At 42.3% G+C, this 19,256-nt stretch overlaps 1 protein-coding gene across 8 annotated transcripts in view; it reads left to right on the top strand.

The window, feature by feature from the left end:
- Positions 1–19,256, top strand: part of ST18 (ST18 C2H2C-type zinc finger transcription factor) — a 148,108-nt gene that overhangs the window by 84,339 nt on the left and 44,513 nt on the right. For 7 of the 8 annotated variants that reach the window (XM_021672901.2, XM_021672898.2, XM_064384177.1 and 4 more), the window contains 6 exons: positions 2,719–3,510; positions 8,549–8,683; positions 10,320–10,410; positions 11,454–11,558; positions 13,961–14,154; positions 16,723–16,934. In XM_021672901.2, coding sequence (XP_021528576.2) covers positions 2,719–3,510; positions 8,549–8,683; positions 10,320–10,410; positions 11,454–11,558; positions 13,961–14,154; positions 16,723–16,934 — 1,529 coding nt within the window. The remainder of the gene's footprint in view (positions 1–2,718; positions 3,511–8,548; positions 8,684–10,319; positions 10,411–11,453; positions 11,559–13,960; positions 14,155–16,722; positions 16,935–19,256) is intronic. The other variant, XM_064384178.1, reaches the window with a different exon arrangement.

Genomic DNA, 19,256 nt, shown 5'->3' with positions numbered 1-19,256 from the left:
CCGATCTTATTTATGATAAGGTTGCATACAACCCAGGCCGTGACTGCCTTCTAAAATAATACCTGGGGCAGGGACAAGAAAGCCACCCTTGACTGGATACCTGTTGGCTACTCCCGTGTGGCCCCTACAGGGTACACAGGGTGATAACTGTTCTCCTCAATGCGTCAATGGTGGCGCCAAGCTCAGGCGGGTGACGCAGCCCCACTGAGTTCGCAAGAAAGGGCGCCAGGATGATCGGAACTCAAGCCTGAGTCCACCTGATGCTAACGACAGGGCTCTTGATGTTGGTTCAGTGGCAGAGGCACTAAATAAATCACCAGGCCCCCAAGGAAAATAGACACACGCAGCCTGAGAAAATGCAGGCAGCCCATCACAAAGCTGGGGGAACAAGCGCCCCATCACAGATCTCTCAGCTTCCAAAGCAGACTCAACTTTTTTTCTCATGGCTCCAGCGAAAGCCTGGGAGGGGGAGGATGTGGAAAGTTGGTTTACAGATTTGCAGAACATCCCTAGGAACCCGCACGTGCTGTGCACGTAGGCACCTCTGTCGGTGGGGCTCCTCTTTTTCCGAGGAATAATTAATAAATATTTTCTTTTAGCATATAACAAACAGTTGAACCAAACAATTATGTAAACTGGAAATGACCCAAAATGCGAGCGGTTGGCAGCAGCACAGTGAAACGCATTGTCGTGCACATGTGCGTTTTTGTCACTCCCGCCTCTCTGGTGATCTGCACTTAATAGGAATATTTTAAACTATGTAGCTAAGCAACAGAGGTAATTGTTGCTTTCTAGAGCTTTTGTTAGCACTCTAACACAGCCCAAATATGCATAATTAGGTATAATGTCTATAAATCATTATCGTACACATGTGGGTAGTTAAGTGCAGTGAGAGAATAGTTCAATGAATTGAGCATATTCACTGAAAATGCTTTTTATTTGTTTTCTGTAGTTCATAATACTTTAAAATTATCATAACCCTTTACACTTTCTCTTAATAGCCAACTGTGATATTGAGAAAAACTTCATTTGCATTTTAGACTGTGTTTAATATATTATTTAAACCTGGAGTTCCTCCGATATGAATTCAGGAGAGGATGGGCCATCCTATCAAATATTATGTGCCTGTTTATCCAGCCTCTTTTCTAGGAACTAAAATGTTAAATTTTTCAGTTTGTGTTGAATAGATCCCAACAAAAGCCTGCACCCTATAATCAGCATTATTTACAGGGGCTAGTGTTGTGACTGAATTCTTCCCTTCATCCAAAAATGCTTTTAGTTACTATGGCAATATTTACTTGATCCTGGCAGTCCAGTGTTGATTTAGGGAGATAATTACCAGAAAGGAAGATGATGGAGATGTATTTCTGAGTGTCCTTGTCGGAGACAATGTTTATAAAAAATTAAATGAGACCAAAAAGACACATTGTCTTCCGCACAGACACCCTCTCCGTGAGCACTCACACCGGATGGCTGTGCTTTTCTTCCCTCCAAAGATGTTTATTAGCGCAGAATGCACTGCTCTTGGTGTATTTACCAGTTTTTAATGGGGCTTATTATCGGGTGCCTCCCATCCCCCCACCCTGCCTTTGAGGCACAGAAACAGTCCTCCTATTTTTTGGATGTCTGGGGGCTGTCGCAGGCACTTCACAGCCTGGTGTGTGCTGGGCACACCCCACGTGCCTGGGCCTGGGCCGGAGTCTCCTATGATTCCGCACCCTCACTTGCTGTGTCTTGCACTGGGACGGGCTTGGGTAGGCTGATTGTCATCTATACACTCCGTCACCCCAACCTGGCCACTCCCAGAGCTAAAGGGGGTGACATGACAACAATGGTTGCTTGGGACAGCAGGCACCCCAGGGACTGTCCTGGACAGACAGGCACGGGGCAGGGGGCTCCTCATGGGATACCTCCACATTCTGGACCCAAAGCAGCCTGGTACTGAGAACAGCTGGTTACCTATCGTCCAGCACCCTCCAACAGCCCCACCTTGTCTCATTTTCTCGTTACACAAATGCAGCAAGTCATGGACCAGAAAATGCGTTACTATTTAAGATATGATTTGATCATGCTAATCTTCCTGTTTGTGTTTCCTTCAATATGGAATTTTAGGCTGACAATTACAAAGGTAAACAGGAAGTCTTGAAAGTCTCAGGAAGATGTATTTTGCATCTTAGCTAACATTCTATGAAATCTGAAAGCATGTCTGAGAATGACTAGAGAGAAGAGAACATAAACCAAATGGCTTTGAAAATGCATTGCCATGCTGACAGAGAAGCTGATTAATATTGCCCTTACAGTGTGTACTGTTATATGTATTTGATTTTCTTCTGGTTGGCAAAGAGTTGGGAATATAAGAAGTACAGCAGCAACAATTTCACATTCAGCAAACACTATTATCATTAAGTATCTACTTCTTGTCTTGGTCAGTACTCCAGACGCTCTTAGCTCTTAACATGTTGGAAATTATAATAGCTCATTTCTTTTGACACAATTCTCAGAATATTAAGGTCTAAGTTTTCTCTTAAGAGGATATGTGTTTCTCTCACCAATGTTTATAAAATTAATAGAGATGACATATTACACATACTGTGTGTGTATATGTATGTGTGTATACATATGCATATGAATACATATGTTTATATACATATAACTCGGTGCAATTTTCCTAAAATATTTTTTTCTTGCTCTTCAAATATTGGTTTTCTTTTTCCATAGAGGAAATAGTGATAAAATCTATGGATGAAAGTCTTCTTTCAACTGCACAAGAAAACTCCAGTAGGAAGGAAGACAGATACTCTTGTTATCAGGAGCTTGTGGTCAAGTCTTTAATGCACTTGGGGAAATTTGAAAAAAACGTATCCGTTCAGACCATAAGTGAAAACTTAAATGACAGTGGCATCCAGTCTTTAAGAGCAGAGAGTGATGAAGCAGAAGAATGCTTCCTGATTCATTCTGATGATGGAAGAGACAAGATCGAGGACTCTCAGCCACCATTCTGCTCCTCTGATGACAACGAAAGTAACTCTGAAAGTGCAGAAAACGGCTGGGACAGTGGCTCCAACTTCTCAGAAGAAACCAAACCACCTGGGGCCCCAAAGTATATTTTAACAGATCACAAAAAAGACCTGTTGGAAGTTCCTGAAATAAAAACTGAAGGTGACAAGTTTATCCCTTGTGAGAACAGGTGTGATTCTGAAACAGAAAGGAAAGACGCACAGAATGCTCACGCGGAAGCCCTGGATGGCAATGCCCGGCCCTCATTCCCGGACGCTGGGGAGGAAGATAGCGAGAGCCTGGCGGCAATGACGGAGGAGTCTAAAGACCTGGAAAAGGCCAAGGGGAACTTAAGTTTGCTGGAGCAGGCAATTGCTCTGCAGGCTGAGCGAGGCTGCGTTTTCCATAACACCTACAAAGAGCTCGACAGGTTCCTACTGGAGCACCTAGCCGGGGAAAGGAGGCAAAGCAAAGTTGTTGACATGGGTGGAAGACAAATCTTTAACAATAAACGTAAGACACATTTTTGCATTTATTTTAGGAATAAGAGTGCTTTAGAGTTTGGAAAAAAGGTCAGATTTGATTATTTCTTCAGATAGCTTTTTGACAATTTAATGCAACTTAAAAATCAATTTATAATTATAAAATAAACAATTTCTTTCTTTTCCCCCACTCTCTAGATTATCCTCCAATCAAGCTGTGTTAGTTTTGGAGTATTTTCATACATGAGAAAAGGTTCATTGCATCTATTTCTTTTAATTTAACTGCTTTTTAAGAATGCATCATACCTTTAGATATCACTTTATTTGACATTGTTGGAAGTACTTCAGTATTTACTGGATCTTAAATCACTTATTACCAAATCAGTTCCAGAAACTTAGCTTTTCTTTCCCGCCTTCATTCTTGGATTATCTAACTTGCGATCAAGGTAGAACGTTCTGGTCCTTTCTGGGATAAACCTGGCTGTTAACGTGTTTATGAGACCGGCTATCTAACTCAGGTCCTATACATCTCAGGGCCAAACTTGAATGAGAGAGTAGATGTGCTTTGAGGAGACTTTAGAATTATTCTTCAGACTTTGGGGAAACCGTGTCTCTGCTTCACCGAAGCATTTCCCCGCTCCTTCTCCCCGGAGTCGCACCAGATGGGCCTGATGCTGTTTCCAGCAGTCTTATGGAGCTTCCCAGCAGCAGTCCTTAGTGCCTGGAACGCTTGATCAAGATGAGTATTTCCAGATCCCATCATCATCGGTGCGCCATAACTTGTTTTTCCTTTTTCCGTAAGTTTCCAGGTGATTATTGGTCTCTCTGAAACCTGAGAGCCACAGAATTAGGGGGAGGAGTACCTTAGAAAAAATCAGGGCAGTGAACTCAAGGAGCTTACAAGAATAACATGTTAGTGTGGTTGAGAAGTTCTGATTGCTGAGAGTTATCCAGAAATAAATCGTATATTTTGTCATTTTCAATCCATTTTAGCACTCACCTGCAATCTTGACAAATGATGTCTTGCAGCTCACAGCTGAGGAAAGAAAAAAGGATAAAATGGTGTCATGTAGTTAGGAGCGAGATAACGCCATGCGAGCATCCTGCAAGGGTTGCAGTGGGGACAGAATATTAATGACTAGCCTGTGGTTCAGGACAGGATGCTGTCTCTAGCTCTGTGCACTCCCACTAATGTGCAACTTATTGTATTTAACTTTCTAAGTAAACTATGAAATCAGAAAAAAGATGAAGTTTACTCAAATGTTCCCAAATCCACAATTTCTTATACACTATATTTTATTGATCCTAAGAGATATCATTTCTCCATTTTTTTTTTTTTTTTTGAGACAGAGTTTTACTCTGTTGCTTAGGCTGGAGTGCAATGGTATGGTCTCAGCTCACTGAAACCTCTGTCACCTGAGTTCAAATGATTCTCTCCTGCATCAGCCTCCCAAGTACCTGGTATTACAGGTGCCCGTCACCACACCCGGCTAATTTTTGTATTTTTAGTAGAGATGGGGTTTTGCCATGTTGGCCAGGCTGGTCTTGAATGTGATCCGTCCCCCTTGGCCTCCCAAAGTGCTGGGATTACAGGCGTCATCATCTCTCTATTTTATCATCTCTGAACTCAGAAGGGTATGCCATAGTTTAATTACCAACCATTTTTTTCTTTCTAAGTAGCACACAAAATGATGTTTTATTTTGTTTTGTTTTACAATTGATGATACCTTACAGGCAACAAAACCTAGTCTTTAGATAACCTTATTTGAGCCACAGCTTAAAGTATTTGATGATCCTTTGGATATTTTTATAGAGCTTTTGAAACTTCTTTTTTGTTTGTTTTCTTTTTTTTTTTTTTTTTTGAGACGGAGTTTCGCTCTTGATACCCAGGCTGGAGCGCAATGGCGCGATCTCGGCTCACCGCAATCTCCGCCTCCTGGGTTCAGGCAATTCTCCTGCCTCAGCCTCCTGAGTAGCTGGGATTACAGGCACGCGCCACCGTGCCCAGCTAATTTTTTTTTTTGTATTAGTAGAGACGGGGTTTCACCATGTTGACCAGGATGGTCTCGATCTCTTGACCTCGTGATCCACCCGCCTTGGCCTCCCAAAGTGCTGGGATTACAGGCTTGAGCCACCGCGCCCGGCCTTGTTTTCAAAAATTAAGGGTATATAATTTGTGTTTGTAAACATTTGGGCCGGTTGGAGGCTTGCTGAATTCCTACTAGGACTGGATGAGTCAGCGGTCTATCCTAGTGCCTAAGGCATGGAGGCAGCCTCTGCAAGGCAGGCTAGTCAGTAAAACAGGTGAAGAAGGCGGAGCCCACGTTGCAGAGGAGTCACAGACTTAGTCTAGAGAAGGCCCGCAGAGTCCAAACTGAGTATTTCCTTTCCTGTTCCTTGTTCCCAATGTGGGATCCAATGGCACAAGAAGGGTGTTTTTTTCCTCTCTGACATGCATTCCATGCTCTAAGTCAATGCTCATCCCAACTAAGAGCCATATTCTCCAAAATACCGTCCTAACTCCCCAGACACTTTGCCCATGCAACTTCGCTGTTAAGGAAAGAATGCAAGAATTTTAAAACCTCATTTTACCCCAGCTTTTAGATGAGTCAGCAATTCTAAAATTAGTGTGGTTAGACTCTTGCTACTAAGCATTTAGCGAGATGTGGGTTGCAATGTAAGGAGAGTCGCCATGTCATTGATTGTCCGCCTATAAAAAGGGGAAAACTATGAATCATTACATGAGTACCTCAGGTGTGAATGAGGACAGTCCCAGGAAAACCAAGGTGTAACATCACCAGAGTGTAAGGTCACCCTCATTATGCAACATTGTGTAAAGAAAATAGAGGAAGAGCCAAGCTTGAGAGTCGCCCCAAGCTCAGGCTCTGGCTTCTTATCATGCAAACAGGTTCTACCCTCCAGAGCATTTCCCTGCATCTTTGTTTTGCCCAGCAGAGGAGGGACTTGCAGACAAAGGGGCACCGTGAACTGTCAGTGGGCCGCACCTGGGCAGGAGCCAGCCTGCCTTATCTCCAGCACCCTCTCCGGCTTCCTGCAGACAGTGTGGCAAGGAGGCGAAGTGCGCGACGCCAATCCTTTCAATGTGGTTTAGAAACGTGGCCTCACCTGGGCGAGGTCCAAGAGAGGAAGGGCACCGAAATACACATTATTTCTTGTCTCCTTTTTTCTAACTTACTACGCTATGGCATCAGCCCCATCAGTTCCTCTAATCAGACTTTAGGAATTTGGACCTAGTGGTCTACAGATTTCACATTCACTTGAAATTTGGCACTATTTTTGGATTAAATAAAACATATATCCACAAATCATAGAGCATCACAAAACTCTTAATTTGTCTCTTACAAAATGCAAAGAGAACAGTGTCGACACCAGCACATTTAGGTCCTGTCTTTCCTTAGCGTAAATGCCCCTGCTGGCCACGGCCCCATCAACTGGCCATTCCTTGCTCATTAGGATTTCCTGAATTGCCTTCTGACCTCCCCGACCTGCAGCGCAGGACGACTCAAAGGATCCTTGGCTCTTCCCCTTCTGCTGAATCCGTGCCCCATATAATTGCATTACATACAACCTGCTGTGCCCCATCTGCCCAGGACTGTTTATCTTCCAGCAACTGGGGTGCCATGGTATCGCAGAGGGCGCGTCTGCTCTCGCAATACAGCGCCCCGGAGATGTCTGCCACATCCCACGACAGTGGCCAGCCCTTGTGCCCCATTGCACAGGAGCACACGCAGGCCCCACGTTCCATCGCCAGCATCTTGTTGGGCAGGACCACACTGGCCGTTTTCACTCTTCACATCTACACATCTAGCATGCTCGTTATACCTGAGGCTTCGTGATGCAGACCCCAACAGCCTCCTTTCCTTCCGCATCGCTCCTCTTTGAGGGCTTCTGTGCATCTTCTGGTGCTCTTTCTTCTTCATGCCCCAAGTGCTGCGGGACAGGCTCTCCCCCTGGTTGGGGTTATTCCCACACAAGTTAGGAAGGCAATTTTGACTCTATGAGTACATCTCAGTCACGAATGTGAACATTTCTGAATAAGGCTTCACCTGTGTTAGCGCTAAGCTCACCAGCATTCATGTTTGGTCCTCATTTATTGTATATATTTATATAACTCTTTAACTTGTGGCAAAGTGTGTGCCAGAAAATCAAACCCCAAGCTTGTCTGCAGCCTCTCCCACCCCAGCTCCCAGAAAATGCATGAGCAGGTGTCCCTTGCCATGCCTGGCTGCTCCTGTGAGCCACGCCCACACTGGTGTTCCTGGGGGTGCTCCCTGGACCGCTGCTCAGTGGCCTGCAGTCTTTACACTTCTATTTTATGTAAGTCTCCCACAAGAACATTTCCCTTCCAAGTCTTCCTGCTGCCTCAGTTTTCGGATTCTGCATTTAGAGTGAGATTAGCAGCTTCTTCCCCGCACTCCCTGCATGCTGATCCTAAGTGGTAACCTGTGGGGGTGTTGGAATCTCGAGACCGTGCATCACTAGCACTGGACAGGGAGGACCCCAGCCAGTGTCCTTGCCCTGTCCTAACTCCGCCAGCTGCTCTGCAGGGAGCAGGCTCTGCTCTCTACCCCCAAGCCCAGGGACCTGCCGGGCCAAGGCCAGACGGGCCTTTCTCAGATATGGTGGTCTCTTCGTTTTTGTCATTTTGAATCTGGCTCTGTCTAGACTTTCAATAAGAAATGGTTTTGTTTGAATAAATTCTTTCTCGCTTTTTGTTTCTTTTTGGGAGCCTGTTCATCCCCTGGCACAGGGTTGATTTTTCATAATGAGACTCTAACTACAATATGTGACATGACAACGTAAAACCATCTCTGTATTTTAACACTCCCTTGCCCTGTGTCAGCCTTTGCTTAGGAAACCAAGAAATTGAAAACATGTTTTCTGTTTCCACAGGTCTTAGTTGAGGGTCTTATTCAAGGCAATGTGAGAAGAATGTTTATGACAGTAAAACTGAATAAAGTGAGAATGTCACCCTGCAAGGCCATTCTATTGAATGGGAAGGCGACTAAGAGAAACCAAATGCATTTCTCAATTTAATTTCTCCATAGATTCACCGAGGCCTGAAAAGAGGGAGACCAAGTGCCCGATCCCTGGGTGCGATGGCACAGGACATGTGACGGGGCTCTACCCCCACCACCGCAGCCTTTCGGGGTGCCCCCATAAAGTGCGGGTTCCCCTGGAAAGTGAGTACCACTTGTCCCTCAAGGAAACAGGTTCCTTCTTATACATGCCAGATCATCACGATGTTATCCTCTTCCTCTTCCAATTTGGAATTAGGAATGGAAACATAAAGTTATTTGATCTGTGTGAAGCCAATTCCATCTAGCTATGGGTTTTTAAAAATAGTGTATTTATAGAAAATTCGAGGCCCAAGAAAACCAACAGATCAAGAGACAATCGCCATAGGAAAGACAGCTAGCTCCTCACAGTGCCCAGAGGAAGGGTCAGGCCACTGCACAGAAGGCCACAGGAAAACACCAGGGTGGGTCGGGGGTAGAGGGAGTGGGGACAGTGGGCCAGAGCCTTTCTGATGGCTTCTGATGGGGCAGGGTAAGCAGCCTGAGGACTGGCCTGTTTGAATGATTTCAGCAGGCTCTGGGGCATAGGGGCTGTCCCTTATTGTCTGGTACCTGCCCCTGGAATGATCAGGGAAGAAGAACAGTGCCCCAGACGGTGAGTGCCCAGTAAAGGAGGTGGTTGGGCTGTGGGTTCCAGATTGACCGGATTGCATTTTTAAAGTGTGCTTGTGGGAAAGTTGTTTATTCTCTCCAGGAATTGGCTGCCCTGGGAGGGGCAGTCCCTCCAGAGTCAGCAAGGCCCCAGATATTAAATCATCAGAATATAAAAATAAGACGTGGTTATTAAACTGTGTGACTGCACAGTTGTCTTTCACCTGGAGGCATGACTTCCTTAAGCTCAGGACCAGTCAGCCTTTGGGCATCACAAGGCAGTCGCCATTGTCCTCCTGGCCTCCTCCCGCAGTGGGGACGCCCTCCTTGGTGTTGTCTCAGGATATCCTGCAGCAGTAGAGGTCCCTGAGCAGGACCAAGCCTCAGCCCCCTCTCCGCCCTCAGCCCGCTGTGAGCTATGCACTGGCAGTGAAGCAGAGGGCGACCACCTTCTGCATGGTACAACATGGACCTGGTCCATCCTCCACTTTGTGAACCTACTTACTGAGACATCTCTTGGGCCAAAACAAATCCCAAAAATGGAAGTGCTCAACATCATTCTTCTCGGGAGTGAGATTTTGCAAGTCACTAAGTCTACTCAGCTCAGTACTGTTCTGCAGGATTAGCAGTTCCTCAGACTGGTTCTCTGGCTGTTCACCCACCCATCCTTTTCTCCCAGTAACCAAATGGTAGTGGGGTGTGGGGAGTAGAGGGTGGATGGAGAAAGAATCAAAATAATATCACTTAGAAAATAAAGAAGACTATAAACAGAACTTGGAACTGCAGGGAAGAGATGAAAAGAACTACATGATAAATAGGTTCTCTGTCCGCTCCCCCAAGGAAAATCACATCTATGTGAAGGGAAGGTTATGAGCTTCTCAGTTTACACCAAATATGAGCAGAATCATCTCATTTAAGTGCAGTGTAAACATAGCATGAAGTTTAGGGAAACTAAAACTTGATCAAGCTTGCTGGATTTAATATCTGAAGTTCTTCCATGCTCACTTGTTTGTGTCTGAATATATATAGAGGGAGCGTGGCGGATGATGTAACTGAAGTCGTCTGAATGTGAAGCTGAGAGATACATGTGTTAGTGTGCTTTGTACTTATGGTAAAGTTTTCTTTCCTTTATGTGCTGTTTTGTGCTTAGTTCTTGCCATGCATGAAAATGTGCTCAAGTGTCCCACGCCGGGATGCACAGGAAGGGGTCATGTGAACAGCAACCGTAACACCCACAGGAGGTAATTCTCATCAGACGCTAATCATTTTACATTTAAAAACGTGGGGGAACTGTTCCACCAATAAAATAATGGGTTAGCGATGTGTGATGAAAATTGCTGCATCGTGTCCAATACGTGACACTTGAAACAGAGAAAAAATATTCTCAGCATGTGCATTGTCAGAAAGAAAGGACCTCATCATTTCCTTTCTTAGAAATTTGGGTATTAGCAGCCAGTTTTGATAATGAAAAAATATTGTATTTGAAGGTGCTGTGGTTACATATTCATATAATCATACAAATAGAATGTGCTGTCTTTTGCACCAGAACCTCATCATTGCTGTTTTGACATTGAAAAGAGTTGCTTCTGGGTTATCCTGGATCCCATCCAATAGACATTAAAAAGGTACCAACAGGGCTTCAATGGTTGTGACTGTAAACCAGGTGGAGGGTACACATCATTTCATTGAAATTGCAGCTAGCATAAAACACACATATGTGCATTTACATGCACATGTATTATGTATATATAAATATTTGAGGTGAAAATGCTGATTGTTTGATATTCACATTTTATATTACAAGTAGATTATGTGGTGATGAGGTGCCATTTGACTTACAAGCATTATGCCAGAAAACTTCATATTCTGCACTTAGAATTTCAACTAAGATAAAGAACTGAGTTTCTAAAATTTTTCTAAAGATGCTAAGATAAGTCAAGGTCTTACCATGCTGACTTCTAGAGTCGGACACATTGCAATCGGAATGAGCACATTCACTTAGAATATTAAGAAGTTTCCAAATGCTTGAGTTATTTATCCCTTACATAATGTTTTTGTTTAAAAATGAGTTTGTTACCTTTCACCTCTGAGATGGGGATGGGAGCACGTATTGACACTGTAGTTTGCAAAACCCTTTGGGATCTTTCAGTGTGTGCGTGGTGCTAAGTGAACTATTAATATGACTTAACATTTAGTGCGTGCCAAGTGTGCTGTGAGGCACATGCCAAAACAAATCATATTATCATTTTAACTCAAGTCCTCCCGTGTTTCCTTTTTTAAACAGTCTTTCTGGTTGTCCAATTGCTGCAGCTGAAAAATTGGCAATGTCCCAGGATAAAAATCAGCTTGATTCTCCCCAAACTGGGCAGTGTCCTGACCAGGCCCACAGGTACGAACTCCCCACAATGTCCTCGGTGCTCCCTTCCTCCTGGCACCTGCACAGCAGGGCCTCTGGTCCTTCGTGTGTCACTTCCCTGTGGCTCGACCTCCACACTCAGCCCTAGTAGACCTGGGTGTACAGCCCAGCCCACTAGACCAGGGGCTGGTCTCGTTAATGACATCGTCGCTGAAATGAACTACTAAGCCCTCCAGAAGTTTAACTTGAAAATCATCTCTTTGCGAAGGTAACATATTGGAGGTGAATCTAAAAGAAGTAATACACGATAGCATATATGAATCAGAATTATGGGTTACTAAGTACACCCACAAGTCAGATGAGCAAGCTTTATGACTGACTTCACCTTTCTGCCTGGAGAAAATGCCATCCAAAGTCACTCCTACCTTCCTGAAATATGTGATGCTATATATTTGTTCTTCAGTTCCACAAACACATATAATATCTTCAAAACAAAAATTCATTCCATGATTGACAGCTATTAATAGAATCTCTCCTAGTGGTCCTGGTAGCTCTCAGGCTCTTTGTGCTGTCTAGAAATTTGGAAGATCTTATATCTAAATACTAAAGTATGTATGATGATATTTATTGTGAAGTTATATGTTTATTACCATAAGATCATTTTTGTAGGGAAGATGATTTCAGGATTAAGCTAGATGATAGATAACTATTGTTACTGAGTCATTGAAGTACAAAACCAGTTATTAGACGTTTCCATATTTTTAAGATACAACTTTCCTTAATATTTTGCTTCTATAGATTTGATTAAAAGAGTCAAAATTGGCATTGAAATCACATGTGTGAAGAACATATGTCAAGTGAAAATTATGAATTACTGAATAAGTAGCAATGAAGAATCTTAAAGTAGGATTCTTGGTTGGTATGACTGTATTCTCTAGTTTCTCCCCAAGTAAGTTAGCAGCAAAAATAGAAAGAACATTGCAATTCATTTTGCTCATTTCTGAAAAGTTTAAAACTGTTTTATATTAGAATATATATGCAGCTTTAGGGCTCCCGACCGAGTTGCATAGACAATAATAAGATCAACTGTTGCTCAGATACGTTTACACAGCAGATAAAAAGATTTGTTCAAATCTAATCCGAAAAACCTCATTGAAAACTTCAACATTCTAACGAGTTTAACACTTTTTGGTGGAAAAAAGAGAAAAATATGTATTTTAATATTGCTAAATGTTGAACGGTATATTTGTTTATGTTCTCTTACCGTTAGACCACAGCAGAAAATCATTTGTGCTTTATTTGACTGGAGTCAGTGCTATACAAATCTGATGGCTTTGTTTAATTCAAGTACAATTCTAAAAGAATATTTAATTCACACAGCTTAGATTGTGATAATTATGTTGTAAATATGATAGCTATTATAATACAGTAATTTTGATTCATGTGAAATGATGACAATTCAATCGATAAAATACTGAAATGCTATTTGAAGTATTGCTTAAATCAGTGAAAACATTCTGACTGAATGCAGGGGAAAAAGGTGAACAGTCCAGAAAGAAACTCCCAATTCAGGAGTCAAATCTCAGGTCTCTGCCTGCCCCTCTTAGGCATCAGATTTCTGCCAGCTCTGCAGGACTGAGCAGAGCCTAGCATCACTTCTTCTGAATGGAATACAATGACATTTCCTCACTGGTCACAGTTGTGACTATTCATTGCCAACCTTACGAACAATTCTAACAAGCAAAACATGCACACCTTGTCAGTGCCTTAACCAGTATTTACTGATGGTGACATAGTTTTTTTTTGAGATGGAGTCTTGCTCTGTCTCCCAGGCTAGACTGCAGTGGCGCGATCTTGGCTCACTGCAACCTCTGCCTCCTGGGTTCAAGTGATTCTCCTGCCTCAGCATCCTGAGCAGCTAGGATTACAGCAGTGTGCCACCACATCTGGCTAATATTTGTATTTTTAGTAGACATGGGGATTTCACCATGTTGGCCAGGCTGGTCTCGAATTCCTGAGTTCAGATGATCCACTCACCTTGGCCTTCCAGTGCTGGGATTACAGGTGTGAGCCACTGCGCCCACCTGATGTGGCTTTCCTTTAAGAACTCAAAATGCTAGCAAGCATCAAATATTTGCTCATGACTTCTTCATAAGTTGGATGGAGGATTGCATATTCTTAACTTGCTGTTGGAAGGCCTGGGAAATAGAGTAGGCAGCATCATCGTAGCCATACAGAGCCCAGCACATCTTTCCATCTCTCACTGTGCGTCCGGAGCACGCTGCTCTGTCCTGCCGTGACCCTGTCCCTCTTACTGTTCGGTGTCTCTGTGGGTACCTTCAGGGGTGGTGCATGTATCTACTGTAAATTGACAGTAGCGTGCCCACCAATAGTTTCATTGTATTTCTTTTGTACTACTTCACCCTGCTCTCCAGGACAAGCTTGGTGAAACAAATTGAATTCAATTTCCCGTCACAAGCCATCACCTCTTCCAGAGCCACAGTGTCAAAAGAACAGGAGAAGTTTGGAAAAGTACCATTTGATTATGCCAGTTTTGACGCCCAAGTTTTTGGTAAACGCCCTCTCATACAAACAGGGCAAGGACGAAAAACACCACCATTTCCTGAATGTAAGCTTTGAGTTCTAATACTCATTTTTCCCAAAATGTTTCTTGTGTATGGGTGTATGTGTGTGTCGGGGGCCAGGGGGATGTACTTAAATATATGATATACTATAGACAGCTGGCGGGAGAGTGAAATATAATAAGGAAAATGATAATAAGTTGATGTTACTGATTTTATACTGAAAGTTACACATAACATAGTGAGTAGTTAACGAATTAATTATCCTACAAATATGATGCTATTGTTGACTCTAACTAAGTACAATAATTCTAAAGAAATATTTAATTCATAGTTAGCTGGAGTTTGGATTACTATATTGAAAAATGTGATGACCGTTGTAATGCAGTAAGATTTATTTCTATTGAAATTACGGAAATCTGGACGGGTGCAGTGGCTCATGCCTGTAATCCCAGGACTTTGGGAGGCTGAAGGGAGTGGATCATGAGGTCAGGAGTTCCAGACCAGCCTGGCCAACATAGTAAAACCGCATCTCTATTAAAAATACAAAAAATTAGCCAAGCATGGTAGCGGGTGCCTGTAATCCCAGCTACTCGAGAGCCTGAGGCAGGAGAATTGCTTGAACCCAGGAGGCAGATGTTGCAGTGAGTGGTGATCGTGCCACTGCACTCCAGCCTGGGCGACAGTGCGAGACCCTGTCTCAAAAAAAAAAAAAAAGAAATTATGGAACTTTGATAGGTAAAATATTGAAATGCTGTTTAAAAAATTACTTACATCAGCAAAAGCATTCAAACTAAAGGTGAAAGGGAAGGTAAGAAGTCTAAGAAACAATTCTAGAGTCAGGATTTTACTATAATAGAATAAACTGTGTGGCTGTGGACATGTTTACTCCCAAACTGAAGCATTAATATAGAAACACTTAAAATGCACTAATATTCTTTAATGCTAACACATCCATAAGGAAGACCATAACTTGAGTATGGTATAATATATAAACCCTGGTGGTTTTTCTTCTTACACATTTCTTCAAGTTGTTTGGAGTCCTCAAACATTCTAATGAAAAGGTGCAAAAGTAAATAGTGGGAACAGTAGAGGCCGTGATGTCTTCATTATGGTCATTTAACTTCCATAAAGGAAGGAGGTAAATCATGTGCACATTGAGTTCTCCTATACCGTGAATGTTTTACAGCACTCTGCATAGCCACAGAATCCCTTTGAACTTACACCAGGTTACCGAAACTGAGTGCTCTTAAGAGCACAGAATGTTTAGCTCATTGTGTGATGTTGATGAACTCTTTCAGAGAACTAGAATTCCATGTCAAACCCAGTAGTAAACAGACTTGAAAGGAATTCGCCTATCAGGGAGAGGTATATTACACCCCAAAAGATATTTTGCCTAATCTTACCAAAAATAGGTTCTAACCAACATAAATAACCACAACAACCTGTTAGATTTAGGGGAAAAGTTATACACACACAGTTTTATATCTATCTATCCATGCAATTTTGTGTGTGCCTATATAGATATACAATTTTATTATATATGCACACAATATGCACACATACATATATGTTTAATTCCAGGGAAGCCGGTTAATAAGAGTACTCAATGCACTCATGCAGTATGGATATTGATTTTCAAAAGTGCAAAACATTCAGTGACATTTCAATATTCTTTTGATTATAGAAATATAACATTTGCCAGTGTTTTAAATTTTTTTATGAAAAGAGTCAAATATTTAAAATAAAAAATATTTAACGTAAAATAAAAAGCTAAATGCTTTTATACGAGTTCACGTTAGATCTTAAGTGTTTCTCCTGTAACCTTGAGTGATGTTTACAAATACTCAAGAATGAAGAGAAATATGTTTAATTCTGTTTCTCAGTAATGCCTTGGTACCCACGACAGAAGCATAAAATGGAAACTCAGCCTTGATAACTAAATTGCCTTTCTGTTCACCTTGAGAACATTTCCTCCCTGCCCTTTGTTTATGTCTCTCCCTGAATATGCAAAATGCCAGCTCATTAAAGTCTCCACCATCTATTTGGTTCCATCTAGTTGAATGAAGAACAACTTCTACTGGTTAAAGGACAAAACAAGCCTGTATATCAAATAATAAAAATACAATTCCATGTCTAAGTAGAAGTTGTTATTGTGAAAACAAATATTGAAAGGACATGTTTTTGTTTTTTTTTTTTCCACCACTGGAATCACTGGTCCTCCCATATATGCAGTTTTCCAAAGGGCATGCCTTAAACTCTCTGTAATCCCTGGTGGATTTTGCTAGTGTGTTTTTTATCTACAATTTTTGCCACAAATGTTGCCAGTGCACCTGCCCCATAACGTTAGTTATGGAGTTTTTGTCATAAGAAGTTTAAATATAAAAAGTATTAAGAGAATAGGCATTCTCTCCCAGCAATTACGCCATTTGTTCTATGAATCTCTGTGAAAACCAGTCTGGGCAACCTTCATTTAATGTACCCATGGATAATGGATCACGTTTTAATTTATTCTTCACATATTTCAAAGCAAGAAGTTATATCTTTAAAAAACAAATCTATTTAATGACCGAAACCACGTACACGCAATTGCTAATCAAATCTCTCTTCAACAGCAAAGCATTTTTCAAATCCAGTGAAATTTCCTAATCGACTGCCTAGTGCCGGCGCCCACACCCAGAGCCCTAGCCGTGCCAGCTCTTACAGCTACGGTCAATGTAGTGAAGACACCCACATAGCAGCAGCTGCTGCCATCCTGAACCTTTCCACCCGCTGCAGGGAAGCCACAGACATCCTCTCCAACAAGCCACAGAGTCTGCATGCCAAGGTAGGCCAGTCCAAGAGCCCAGAGGGTGGGCCAGCGACTGAACCGTGAGAATAAACTGCCTTTCATGTTTCTAACCACATTCACTACCACTCCGCTCCCCCACCTCTGAAGCGATCCCCTCCCTGTCTCAGGAAGACACTCAGAGAAACGCAGGCAGGGATGAGCTTGGTGGGGTCAAAGAAGGATGAAAGCGTGCACTTCTTTCTCTGTGATTCTTCTTGAAGTTAGGGTACCAAAGTTGGGGAGAAGTGAGTTACAGAGAGGGGTTGGGGAGAATTTACACATTTCAAAGCTATTTTCGCTATGGGGAATTTGGCACACAAGAAAAGAGGATTGCTATTAAAATAAATGTCAACAATGGAAGCCTTTCCGTGTCTGCAAATCAAAGATGGTAAGAAATGTGTGATTAAATGGTGGCTTGTAAAACATTTGCAAAATTGACCCATGAAATTTTATCATTGCACATGTTACTGTTTTGTAACATAAGATAGTCTAAGTTGCTATAGTATTCTCCAAAGACACACGCTATAACCTGAATACATTAAATCAACAGGAGACGATTCAGGGAAGGTTGAGAACTCAGGGCATTCAAACACAAAATCACATTCTGTGAAGTTTTAAAAACACCACCTTTCTGAAGCCCATGAAATTAATCACATTTCTCCATTACCCTCTCCTTTCCTTCCCAACTGACAATGAGAAGTGACTTGATGAAAAAAAAAACACAAAGCTCCTCCATGCCCTTTGACAGCGAAGGGCTTCTGATGCCACAGTCACAGCGATCCACAGAGCTTGTAAGAGCGGCTCAGCCGTTTGCTCCTGCTGTCAGCTGGAGCAGGAACTACGATTTACAGAAAAAGCTTCCGTTCAAAGAAATGATTTCCCTACCTCGAAGGCTGAAGCTGCTGAAATAAGTTTCCAGAATTATCTGAGAAGAAGTGTTAGCTTACTTTATGTGGAAGATTTCTGAGTTAAATGCTAACCCTGAAACTCGGGCGCTTGAAGACCATAGTTCTTTTCCCCTTTAAGTGTGCCGGTCCCCGGCATGGTCAGCTGCTGCCTGAGCCGTGCCAGGCCTTCAGGAGAGCAGGTAACACGGTGCCACCGAGCATTTGACAGAAGAATCGAAATTAGCTTCTGGACAAAGCTGAGCCAAGTAAGCCCCAGGAAGAGTTGGTGGCCAAAAATCACTCAGAAACCATTTTTAAACAAATGAGGTTCTTAAACAAAGAGAAACACATCCTCTAAAAATGAAAAACATATACATATGTACACCAGGCCATCCAAATTCAAAAGATTCCTAGTCACAAATTATTTACATAGGTGATTTAGGGAATTTTTAAATGCAACTGTATTTTGAAATTTATTTTTTTAATCTGAATAAATCTCTCCTTTTAAGAGGTCTGTATTCTAATAATCCTCTACTTGGAGAAATACTAAAATAGCTTCCTTCTTTGTCCTTTATTATTTGGTTGTTCAGGCTGTCCTATGAGAATATAGGTACCAATGTTATAATTATTGATGTTACTGAAATTACTTGGGTAAGTGGTTCTAGAATGGATGCTATCCATCTGCACCTGGAGATGTGTTCCTGGTCCTCAGAACTCTACCTCTCACCTTTAGATTCTCTGTGTTCTATGACATTGACACCAAGCAACATATCAAACAAAGATGGCTAAAATTACAGGGCTTTTTCCCTTGTTTATATATGTTCTTCTCTTTTAAAAACATTATTTCTGGTTAGAAAAGCAATTATTAAATGGACATGTTTCAAAAATTCAAATAGTCGATTTCCAGTTCGTGTTGTCGGACTCCTGGTGGGAGCTCTCTGTGCCAGGCTGCTCCACGGATCTCATCCTGCATGCCCAGGTGACAGGAGCACACCGCATGCCTCAGCCTTGCGGTGCCAACCAAGTCTTAACTGCAGAAGCCAAACAACTGATGTGGTGACAAGAGTGGAAGAGATAGAGAGCACGTAGAGTGACTTCCCAAAGGAGTTTGTTACGCTGGGAGTTCTAAAAACCATTTTCCCATGAAAATTGTCTCCTTTGCATAGTAGTTGCTAAAAACGGGATAAATATGGCACCTAGATTGTCACTTAGTGCAGAATCCTTCTGCCAGTGCATGCACAAGCACGCACGCACGCACACGCACGTGCACACTTTTGCGCACAACTGTAATAATTCCTAGAATTCTGTCCTGGTTATCTCATTTTGGTAATGTTGAAGAGAATCTCATATATTCCTGAATTAACAAAAGATATTTATTTTAGTGAAAGTGAGAGAGAGCCAAAGTAATTCACCCTGGAACGGAGCCTCCGAT

The sequence above is a fragment of the Aotus nancymaae genome, unplaced genomic scaffold (genome assembly GCF_030222135.1).
Source record: "Aotus nancymaae isolate 86718 unplaced genomic scaffold, 86718_ANA_hifiasm-v0.15.2.pri h1tg000036l, whole genome shotgun sequence".
In the NCBI taxonomy this organism is placed as follows: Eukaryota; Metazoa; Chordata; class Mammalia; order Primates; family Aotidae; genus Aotus; species Aotus nancymaae.
Note: the sequence above shows the minus strand (reverse complement) of the source record. Positions and strands in the feature narration are given on the sequence as shown.